Consider the following 12,067-nt stretch of genomic DNA (forward strand, 5'->3'; position numbering starts at 1 on the left):
TGTATGTTTTTTCTTTCCCTGTTGACCCTTCGTTTTCAAAAGTTTTCAGGTGGATTCGATGTCAAGCCGATCTGGGTTTTAGGGCATTCCTATATTTTCTGGGCTGTTCAATCCACATTAGCTACTGATACTAGCAGTTTCAGGCTCATTTAATTAGATGGTTAGGTTTTCGGGGGATGTGCTGGGACTCTCTTTTAGGTATGTTGGTGTCTGCTGTGCGATCTTATGGGTTGCTTAAGGTGATAGTGTTGCATCTGGGTGGGAATGATTTAGGTCAGCGCACTGCTCTAGATTTGCGCTCTGTTATCATTAGGGGCTTTCATTTGATTGCGGAAGCTTTGCCTGGCGGTAAGTTGGTGTGGTCCTTCATTGTCCCTAGGCGTGTGCGGAGGAATGCTGAGTCTGCTGTGTGACTTGATGTGGCTAGAAAGTCAATACTGCAGTGGCTAGGTACATGATGGAGACTGGTGGTATGATGTATTGATTCAATTTCACGATATTCACTGGTATCAGGCAGATGGTGTGCACCTTAGTCCTGCAGGTGTGGCTGTTGTTCTGGAAGGTATGTTTTGCTGGTTGCGGTGTTTCTGTGTGTAGGTTTGGAGTTATGTTGGCGGCGCCATGAGTTTAGGCCTCTCTTGGCGGAAAAGAACGGCACTTGGTTAGTTATGTTATTAGGTAGGCTTAGTGGGTGCGCTCTCCTTGAAAGTGAAGTAAGGTGCCAGCCAATTGTCCTGGACGGGAAATGGCTATACCACCCGGAAGGGTGCTGAGAAAAAAGGAGAGTTGATCACCAATGCTTTACGTGTGTGTGTTTGTGTGTGTTTGTTTGATCTGTTTGTTGTTATTGTCACGTGCAGTTTTTTTGTGCCGTCACCAGTATTAGTCTAGTGATTGTCAAAAATAAAATTGACAAAGATTTAAAACGCCAACACTGTTGTCTGTGTAATTATTTTAGTAGTTAAGTTGCTTTAATTATAAGGTACTATAAGGGTACACGAAAAATACATGTTAGTGAGTTTAGTGCGGCAACACAGCTCGCACAACCCTAGCTATGGCCCTGCCCACGAACATGTAGGGACCGGAGCAGATATATCCAAAAACAGCTGTGGTCCCTCCGCTTCCCACAGCAGAAGCAGCCCCCAGATTTACCAAGCTCCAGAATGTGAAGGTGGCGTTATCCATAGTAGCCTATAGGCGACACTCCGCAGAAATCACTGGGAGAGGGCTCCGCAGAATCCCTCCCTAGAAATGGCCGCCACGTCATCAGCAGATTGCGCATACACAGTAGCGCTGCAGGGTCCTGAAGGAATTGGAGTGATCTCATTAGCTATCAACTCACTTCCTACACATCGCTGGGACGGGCTCCTTCGGAAACTTTATAAATACTCAGACTAGAACATGATAATTGATAAATATGATCCTAAGTACATGTACTAAGCTCAAAATATGTGGTAAATCCCTCTAAACTGCATTTCTCATATGTACTAAGCACCAGAATGTGATGCACTCCAGTACTTCGCTCTGGTGGGCAGAGCCGTAACTGGGACTCTAAACGCCCTGTGCTGGCTCCGCCTCTTTTGCGCATGGTGTCATGACGTCGCGCATAAGGGGGTTGGGGCCGCCGGCACCTGAAGCTGCAGCAATGACTGGAGCATCTTCAAAATGCTTCGGGCAGCTGTAATTATGACAGGGTGCCCGTCTGTAGCGTCCAATAAACACTACAGGCAGCACTGCCACAGCGATGCCATTCCAGGTGCCCTGCAGCCAGAAGCAGGGGCCGTGGGGTGGGGACACTGCTGCCCTGCGCTCTGTGTGGCCGCACATTCCTAGTTACGGCACTGTCGGTGGGTGACGCCATCTTTAGATAGAAGCCTATGAGCTTCTTTTGTACTGTACATGTGACAAAGCTGTTTACAGATCTCAATAAACACTTTATACCACAACTGTTTATGTGTCTCTAACATTCATTTCAGGGGATCTTCCTGAAGACTTCATGGATCTGATTCAACGGTAATTCAAAGGCAACTGCATACTCTCAGGGACCGCTAATGGCTTCCAAAGCACAGCCGAGCACAGGATACCCACAGCTGCCTTCTCATATATTTGCACAACGACGAGCAACAAGGTAAACATAGGTAACATCGACGCACAGTAGACATCCATGCATCATATGCAGCAGGTGTGACCATCCGCAGACTCGGCAGCTCTCCTGCTGCAGAGGAGATTACAGCGCCTAATTTATGCACGCCCCATGGAACGATATTTAAACAATCAGACGCACCTGCGTTCTTCTATCCACCCCCCCTGGTACCACCCCCAAACGCTGACTACCTGTCACTCAGATTGCGAGTGGGTACTTTGTGCGGGCGTGATCACAATGCAATCGCTGATCGTGTGCAGTGCATCGCATGCGCATTAACAAACAATCGCTCAATCTGCATAAAAATCGCCATTGCGTCTGTCTCCAAATGTGACCCTCAGTTCAAAGGTTTCATCCTGAATCATTTTGGTGGGAATGTATGTAATACAGGGAATATCCTACATCGCCCTATTCCCGAAGAGGACGTCAGATGGCCAGAAGCAAAAATGTGATTTTACTGAATGAATTTTGTTGCAGGATCACTGTCTTTACCTGGAGATCCCACGACGGCTGCTGGCACAGCGACAGAAGACCAAGCGCCATGTCTCACATTTTATTACAGTGTCTCTGACCCATGTAACAGCTGGTACAGGCTGTATAATGCCAGCGAGTGGGGAAACCACATCTACTGATTGCACTATTGTCTAAACTATCAATGAAATCAGACGACTGCTGAGGGTGACGCACCTGTCAGCAAGTGCCCCAGATCTGCCCGGATTCCTGTTCCAGCTGCCCTGCAAACATTGCACCCAGAACCAGTGATGTCACCTGATACTTTCTGCTTGTTGGTATAAAAGCTCAGATAGAAAACTTGGCAAACACACACTAGAGGGTAATTAGTAAATATGAAACCACAAAACTCCTGATTTGTCGCTAATAAAAAGTGGAGGGTGCAACAGGCTCCTGCAATGTAGGATAATTATAGTGAGCCAGTAAAAGGACAATGTTGTTATAATCAAAGATTATTATACACATTAGGGCTTATTAAAGGTCACATGCAATTTGGCTGCATTAAGGCCCTCATTCAGAGGCAGTCGCTCGAAGCGGCCGCTCGTTCAGAATGAGGGCGGCCGCTTCATTATACAAGTGCGGCTTCCTGGTCGTAAGCTAAGCTGTGGCTTACCACCCACAGCTTAGCTAACGACCAGGGTGATGGTCGCGATGGTCAACACCATCGCGCCCATCGGGGCTTATGACCAGACCCTAAGGTTGGGTCTGGGCTCTCGTAAGCCCCAGGGAGCTTCCTGCTCTGTTTGAGCAGGAAGCTCCCCACTGACATAATTGATGATGTCAGTGCCGCCGCCCACAAAACGGCAGGTGTTCGCATGGGAACGCCTCCGTTTTGGAAACCACCCCCCCGCCCCGCCTACAAAACGGGGCGAGCTGTTGATCAACATCAACAGCCACCCCTTTTGTAGAGAGCTCCAGAGCGACAGATTTTCTCTGTCGCTCCGGGGCTTGCGCATGCGCAGTGCAGCCGCTGCGCATGTGCAGGACCAACCATCGAGACAGTTGCGAGCGCATCGGCGCTCACGACCGACTCTGAATGAGGTCCTATGTGCTTGGGGAAAATGCAAATGAGAGTCATAAAATGCCGCACCACTCCCATTCATCCCTGTGCAAAAGTTTCCATCACAACTATTAGCGCACGTTAACACGAAACAACCCTGTTCTATAATCAGCCGAATCTCTGGGTCCGCACTCTGAAAAGCCGCAATTCTATTTCAAAGCGCACACAATACGCCCACAACATGGGGCTATGTATATAGAAATACATTAATGTTACATGGGTGTATATATAAAGAAATACATTAATGTTACATGGGTGTATATATAAAGAAATACATTAATATTACATGGGGGTATGTATAAAGAAATACATTAATGTTACATGGGGGTATGTATAATGAAATACATTAATATTACATGGGGGTATGTATAAAGAAATACATTAATGTTACATGGGGGTATGTATAATGAAATACATTAATGTTACATGGGGGTATGTATAAAGAAATACATTAATATAACATGGGGGTATGTATAGTGAAATACATTAATGTTACTTGGTGGTATGTATAATGAAATACATTAATATTACATGGGGGTATGTATAAAGAAATACATTAATGTTACATGGGGGTATGTATAATTAAATACATTAATGTTACATGGGGGTATGTATAAAGAAATACATTAATGTTACATGGGGGTATGTATAAAGAAATACATTAATGTTACAAGGGGGTATGTATAGTGAAATACATTAATGTTACTTGGTGGTATGTATAATGAAATACATTAATATTACATGGGTGTATGTATAAAGAAATACATTAATGTTACATGGTGGTATGTATAATGAAATACAATAATGTTACATGGAGGTATGTATAAAGAAATACATTAATGTTACATGGGGGTATGTATAAAGAAATACATTAATATTACATGGGGCTATGTATATAGAAATACTTTAATGTTACATGGGGGTATGTATAAAGAAATACATTAATATTACATGGGGGTATGTATAGTGAAATACATTAATGTTACTTGGTGGTATGTATAATGAAATACATTAATATTACATGGGGGTATGTATAAAGAAATACATTAATGTTACATGGGGGTATGTATAATGAAATACATTAATGTTACATGGGGGTATGTATAAAGAAATACATTAATATTACATGGGGGTATGTATAAAGAAATACATTAATGTTACAAGGGGGTTTGTATAGTGAAATACATTAATGTTACTTGGTGGTATGTATAATGAAATACATTAATATTACATGGGTGCATGTATACAGAAATACATTAATGTTACATGGGGGTATGTATAAAGAAATACATTAATGTTACATGGTGGTATGTATAATGAAATACAATAATGTTACATGGAGGTATGTATAAAGAAATACATTAATATTACATGGGGGTATGTATAATGAAATACATTAATGTTACATGGGGGTATGTATAATGAAATACATTAATGTTACATGGGGGTATGTATAATGAAATATATTAATGTTACATGGGGTATGTATAAAGAAATACATTAATATTACATGGGGGTATGTATAAAGAAATACATTAATGTTACATGGGGGTATGTATAATGAAATACATTAATGTTACATGGGGGTATGTATAAAGAAATACATTAATGTTACATGGGGGTATGTATAATGAAATACATTAATGTTACAAGGGGGTATGTATAAAGAAATACATTAATATTAATTATTTATGACTATTTCTATATTACACACACACACATTTTGCGTGACCTGAATGATTGCACCAATTGGAATTACGGTAAATCTCATGGACACTTGTAGTAATGATGAGCAGGAAATTACGACTTAGAGAATTTAATCAATTGATCAGGACTATTCCCCCCTCCCCCCCACAATGACGCAGTCTGTGAATATGGGACAATAGTGCCAGGATGACAGGACCAATCGTAGCCTTACTTCAACTAAAGGGGAATCCTACATTTTCTTTTTTTTTTATAGCAACATTTATAATGAGATTAGTTTCGTACTTAGGGGGTCATTCAGACCCGCTCGCGAGCGGCAGTACGCTCGCAAGCAGCTCGATGTTCCCCACTGTGCATGCGCACGACGGAGGGAGCTCTGTCGTGCGCATGCGCGAGACCCGGGGAGCGACGGGCTTTCCATTGCTTCGGGTCTCGCACCAAAGGGAGCGTGCTGTCGATGTTGATCTCCCATGGGAACGCCTACCGTCTGAAGCCGACCCCACTGACAGCACTAGTGATGTCAGTGGGAGTGATTTTGGCTCTGATAGAGCCAAAATCACTCCAGGGCTTGTGGCAGGGAGACCCTACCGCAGGGTCTCCGTCGCAAGTCCGATGGTCGCGATGGTCAAGACCATCGCGTCCACCTTTTTGGCCGCTCGCATATGCTGTGGGTGGTCACCCACAGCTATGCGAGCGGCCAGGAGGCCGCTCCATTTTCATGGAGGAGGGCCCAGATTCAGAGCGAGCGCTCTGGTCAGAACATTCAGCTCTGAATCAGGCCCTTAATCAGTAACTAAAGTTGGGTCTTCTGCAGGAGTTGGGCGAAGGACACATTAATCAGCCCCAACCACCTTTATAGCTTGAATTGGAGGAGAAAGGTCATATTTATTTTAGGACTCTGGATACAGTATTTAGAGTTTGATCTGCAGTTATGCTTTGTTGTGAATTATTATTGTTATTTTTAGTAACATTTATTTTTCAACCGGGGACAAACACGATAATAGCCACGGCAGGTTGGTGACCATTACGCTTCATTATATGGCGCACTGCTACTCTGTGAGTCATTGTACATTTTTCTCGGCATACCTGCTGGTGCGATTATTCCTGTTGGGACCCACTAGAGATTATAATATTTGCATAGTGTTCAGGTGCTGGCTCTGGGTTAAAGCATTCCAGACCTGCACCCCCATATAGCGGAATCCTGGTTGTCACACCTGCATAGTATATGGGTATATGAGGGCTATACTAGGAATGTGGGGCCTTGTCATGGCTACTTCGGGACAATTGCCCCCTTTGCCCCTTTATTGGAACAATCAAACGTTTACAACGGAGAAGGACTTGGCTACGGTAGATAACTGGCAAGGTCTGGCGTGGCCCAATATTTGATGTGGCAGTTGGTATATTTGAATCTATCTCATAGTTATACCAGAATAACTAGATATATAATATAATCTATCACTTATGAAAAGCCAGAAAACATATGTATTATATGTGTTGTACTGTATCTCTTTGTTCTATAACATAGGTATTATCTATAGTGCAGTGCAACCCACACCTCCCCACCTGACGAAAGTGCCTTAGGAGAATTTGCTTAGCAGGGTGGGTCTACTGAACGCAGATTTATATACAGAAAGTCATTCCCAGCCTCTGTCACTCACTGATCGGAAGGTTTATTTCCTCTCCTGGAACCATAACCTTCAGGAGGATGTCAGCCCTGAAGGTCGCCATCCTTGTGGCTTGCATCATGGTCATCACCACACCACCTGGCCAAGGTAAGGAAGGAATTCTAAGACCATTACTAGACTGGCACTAGATCCGTTGACAGTTGGAAAAACTCTAATTACTAGAAACCAAATCTGGTGGGGTTAGATCTAGAGATGTGCGGTTCAGTTTTGCTGAAAACCGAACACACTGGAACTTTGTGGTATCGAGCCTAATCGAATCCCGGCTTAGATCACTTTTGGGGTTCTGAGTAGAACCGAGTCCCAGCTCAGGTCTGCTGTAAGTCCGGAACTCGGATTTAAAAACTGAATCTTGTGTTTTGTAGTGTATGTAAACAGATCCAAATTACATAATTTTAGCTGTTTTTGTTTTTAGCAATTTTAAAGAAATATAAAACCAGAAAAGAACCAAAACATTTCAAGGGTGGTTTTGCCAAAACCAAACATGGTGATCTGCGCACATTTCTAGTTGTATATTGTATAAAATTACCTGCAGGCTGTGTGTATAAGGTGTACATAACACATAGATGCATTCTGTGTGTATATTTGGGTCCCATTCCCAAGATATTTCATTATGATGTGCAAATATTCCAAAATATGGAATATTCCGTTATCCAAAATACCCCTGGTCCCAAGCATTTTGGATATGGGAGACTCAACCTGTATTAAAAAAACTTAGGTCCACATTCGCTGGGAATAAAGCCCTGATAACATCACGTTATAATGAAAAAATAGTATTAGAAAAACTAATATTATTTTGAGTGTCTTCCAGGTTTACCAGCAACATCTGTGAATATGGAGTTAAATAGATCAGTTCTAAGAATGAGACATTTTAAGCATTTTTTTATTTCACCATAAATCTGTATTTTCTCATTTGCAAAAATAATTGGCAGCGTTTGGCTATAAATCAGGTATTATTAACAAAATATTTAAAGATGACTTAAGACTTTTCTTTTGTAATTTAATTCTGTTTGTAAATTGCTGTCTCATCCTAGTTTCACTGGATATTTTATAGCCTTGTGGTTAGGAAGGTCTCCTACCATGTTTGGCAGAAAGTTCATCACTTGGAATCTTGTTCCTTTTTGCCCCCATAGCCGCAGATTATCTCTTCCCTGAGCTGGGCGTGTGTGACAGTGCTGCATTAATCCTGCATTAATCCTGAGAAGCTGTGATACAATGGTGCAATATCCGTGTACTGCGTCTCCTCCACACGGCTGTCATGTGTTCATGTGCAGCACATCATGGGCATGTTCAGAGGTGGATGCAGTGACGTTGTCAGATGCAAGCAGCCAATGTTTTCAGTCGTACAGTGCATTTGTCTCGATGGTTACCATCGGGAGCTGCAGAATGAATTTGGACAAAGAGAGGCAATTTCGGTGAGCATTTCTGGGTGGTAACTGGCATGTTGAGGTTAGCAACTGTGCCTTACTTATAAGACACAGTTGCACTGACCCCGGCAGCCATGTTCTGATGGTGCAGCTGATGTGGCCGATAGTGTGTCTTAAGGCGCACAGCAGCAGTTTAGCGTTGCAGCTGGTGAGCATCTCTGTACGGATCTCAGCGGCTGCAGCATTAGTATAAAGACACAGTCGCAGCTGCAATAGGATGGAAGTGGAAGAGCAGGGAGGGTGGAAGAGGTGGAGCAGAGAGGGTGGAAGAGATGGAGCAGAGAGGATGGAAGAGGAGGAGCAGAGAGGGTGGAAGAGGAGAAGCAGAAGAGATGGAAGAGGAGAAGCAGAGAGGATGGAAGAGGTGGAGCAGAGAGGATGGAAGAGGAGAAGCAGAGAGGATGGAAGAGGAGGAGCAGAGAGGATGGAAGAGGAGGAGCAGAAGAGATGGAAGAGGAGAAGCAGAGAGGATGGAAGAGGAGGAACAGAAGAGATGGAAGAGGAGAAGCAGAGAGGATGGTAGAAGAGGAGCAGAGAGAGTGGAAGAGGAGGAGCAGAGAGGATGGAAGAGGAGGAGCAGAGAGGATGGAAGAGGAGGAGCAGAGAGGATGGAAGAGAAGCAGAGAGGATGGAAGAGGAGGAGCAGAAGAGATGGAAGAGGAGAAGCAGAGAGGATGGAAGAGGAGGAGCAGAAGAGATGGAAGAGGAGAAGCAGAGAGGATGGAAGAAGAGGAGCAGAGAGAGTGGAAGAGGAGGAGCAGAGATGACAGAGGAGGAGCAGAGAAGATGGAAGAGGAGAAGCAGAAGAGGTGGAAGAGGAGAAGCAGAGAGGATGGAAGAGAAGCAAAGAGGATGGAAGAGGAGGAGCAGAGAGGATGGAAGAGGAGAAGCAGAGAGGATGGAAGAGGAGGAGCAGAAGAGATGGAAGAGGAGAAGCAGAGAGGATGGAAGAAGAGGAACAGAAGAGATGGAAGAGGAGAAGCAGAGAGGATGGTAGAAGAGGAGCAGAGAGGATGGAAGAGGAGGACCAGAAGAGATGGAAGAGGAGAAGCAGAGAGGATGGAAGAGGAGAAGCAGAGAGGATGGAAGAGGAGGAGCAGAAGAGATGGAAGAGGAGAAGCAGAGAGGATGGAAGAAGAGGAGCAGAGAGAGTGGAAGAGGAGGAGCAGAGATGGAAGAGGAGGAGCAGAGAGGATGGAAGAGGAGAAGCAGAAGAGGTGGAAGAGGAGAAGCAGAGAGGATGGAAGAGGAGAAGCAGAGAGGATGGATGAGGAGGAGTAAAGAGGATGGATGAGGAGTAGCAGAGAGGATGGATGAGGAGGAGCAGAGAGGATGGAAGAGGAGGAGCATAGAGGATAGAAGAGGAGAAGCAGAGAAGATGGAAGAGGAGGTGCAGAAGAGATAGAAGAGGAGTAGCAGAGAGGATGGAAGAAGAGGAGCAAAGAGGATGGATGAGGAGTAAAGAGGATGGAAGAGGAGGAGCAGAGAGGTTGGATGAGGAGGAGCAGAGAGGTTGGATGAGGAGGAGCAGAGAGGTTGGATGAGGAGGAGTAAAGAGGATGGAAGAGGAGGATCAGAGAGGATGGATGAGGAGGAGCAGAGAGGATGGATGAGGAGCAGCAGAGAGGATGGATGAGGAGGAGCAGAAAGGATGGAAGAGGAGGAGCATAGAGGATGTAAGAGGAGGAGCATAGAGGATGGAAAAGGAGGAACAGAGAGGATGGAAGAGTAGGAGCAGAAGAGATGGAAGAGGAGAAGCAGAGGACAGAATAAGTGGAGTAGAGAGGATGGATAAGGAGGAGCAGAGAAGATTGAAGAGGAGCAAAGAGGATGGATGAGGAGGAGCAGAGAGGATGGAAGAGGAGAAGCAGAAGATAGAAGAAGTGGAGTAGAGAGGATGGATAAGGAGGAGCAGAGATGATTGAAGAAGAGAAGCTGAGAGAATGGAAGAGGAGGAGCCGAGAGAATGGAAGAGATGGAGCAGAGAGTGTGGAAAAGGGAGGGCAGAGGAGAATAACAGGAGGGAAGTCAGATCATCTAGAGGGGGAGCAGATAAACCCTCTGCCCTGGCTGTGCACCATGTCTGTCAGGATGCCTAGTTGAGAGATGGGGTCCCTCTGTATGGGCCAGATACCAGGAAGGACCAATGTGCCAGGGCTGCCCTTTCCATCATCCCATAGTAGATTAGCCACTGGTATCATAATGCTGAAGAAAGTAGATATATATTTGTAAGAATTATAAATTTACCACTTACATGTATATAGGACAGAAAGAACTCTAATATACTGTATTTTATTTTTCCACTAGTGGGCAGCAAAAATGTTAATAAAATAATAATACATTGAAAATAATTTTATTATCCATTGGGGAAAAACTCTGCAGACAGCCATCAACCAACATATGGCCGTATTCAATTAGGTGCGAAAAGTCGTGTTTGTCAAAAAGCGTTTGCGGGAGGGAACTTTTCACGAATATGTGCGTATCGCACTATCCAATTGCCGGAGTATTCGTATGCGATAGGCATAAAGCGACCGAAAGTTTTCCCCATCTCAGAGCAGGTGATAAAATGTGCAAAATCTCTTTTTTTGGCTAAAAATGTGGGGACTTTGGGCCCGATTCAGACCCACTCGCTAGGCTGCATTCGCACGCAGCCAGACGATTTTTGCAATCTGCGCATGCGTACGCATCGCAGTGCACGTGCATGAACTAGTCCGTGCGATCGGGATGCATTCGCTCGCTGCGCATAGACAGCTCGCAAGCTAGAGTGACAGGACAAGCCGTTTGTGGGTGGTGACAGGGGATGGTCCATTAAGACGGGGTAGTAGTGGTGCGGACGCAGGCGTGCCTGAGCATCTTAATGCCATTTAAGAGGCGTGCATAATTAAGGTACAGCATCATAGTACACGTCACATAGTTGAAAATCACACTGAAGCACTCGCAGCGCTTGCGGTAGGGTATGGTCAGCCACAAGCGCTGTGATCGCTTCCGATGGTCCTCAATGTTACCGATGGTTGCATACACTTCCTGGACATGACGTGCGCTAGTGGGCATCTTAAGACAGGCTGGTGGGCATCTGCATACACAGAGCGATCGCATGCTAAGACATAGTGGGCGTGCTAATACCTTGCCGTGCGATCGCTGATTTCCATACTTTTTGGCTGCGTGTGAACGCATCTAGCAAGCCAAAAAATTATCTTAATTCCCCCTAATAATGACATGTAATTTTCGGGGTGAAAATGTAAAATGTGTTGGAAAATGGGTGTACTGGGTCAGGTATTTTGGGGGGCTGTATGGATGGGGCAGGTATATTGGGGGCTGTTCAGGTGTTTTTAGGATTGCAGGTGGCTGCAGCAGGTATATATTTTTTTAATTTTTTAAAACTGCACTTTATAGACACAGAAATATACTAGCCCCCATTTTAATGTACCCCCAATTTAACTGCAGCAATTATTTTTTCCAAACTAAATTGCTTTATATCATTTTTCCACACTTATGCAAATATGCATATAACCATGTGACTCAATTTAGGAACCCCAAATAC

General features: G+C 44.5%; 1 protein-coding gene across 1 annotated transcript in view; it reads left to right on the forward strand.

Moving 5' to 3' along the window:
• Positions 1–7,068: 7,068 nt before the first annotated feature.
• The window catches only part of CCL27 (C-C motif chemokine ligand 27), a 68,931-nt gene continuing 63,932 nt past the window's right edge, over positions 7,069–12,067 (forward strand). Inside the window, exon 1 of the mRNA XM_088458416.1 lies at positions 7,069–7,189. Within this exon, the coding sequence (XP_088314542.1) occupies positions 7,123–7,189 (67 nt within the window). The 5' untranslated portion in view covers positions 7,069–7,122. The remainder of the gene's footprint in view (positions 7,190–12,067) is intronic.

The sequence above is a fragment of the Taudactylus pleione genome, unplaced genomic scaffold (assembly GCF_031769625.1).
Source record: "Taudactylus pleione unplaced genomic scaffold, aTauple2 ptg000830l, whole genome shotgun sequence".
Classification (NCBI taxonomy): domain Eukaryota; kingdom Metazoa; phylum Chordata; class Amphibia; order Anura; family Myobatrachidae; genus Taudactylus; species Taudactylus pleione.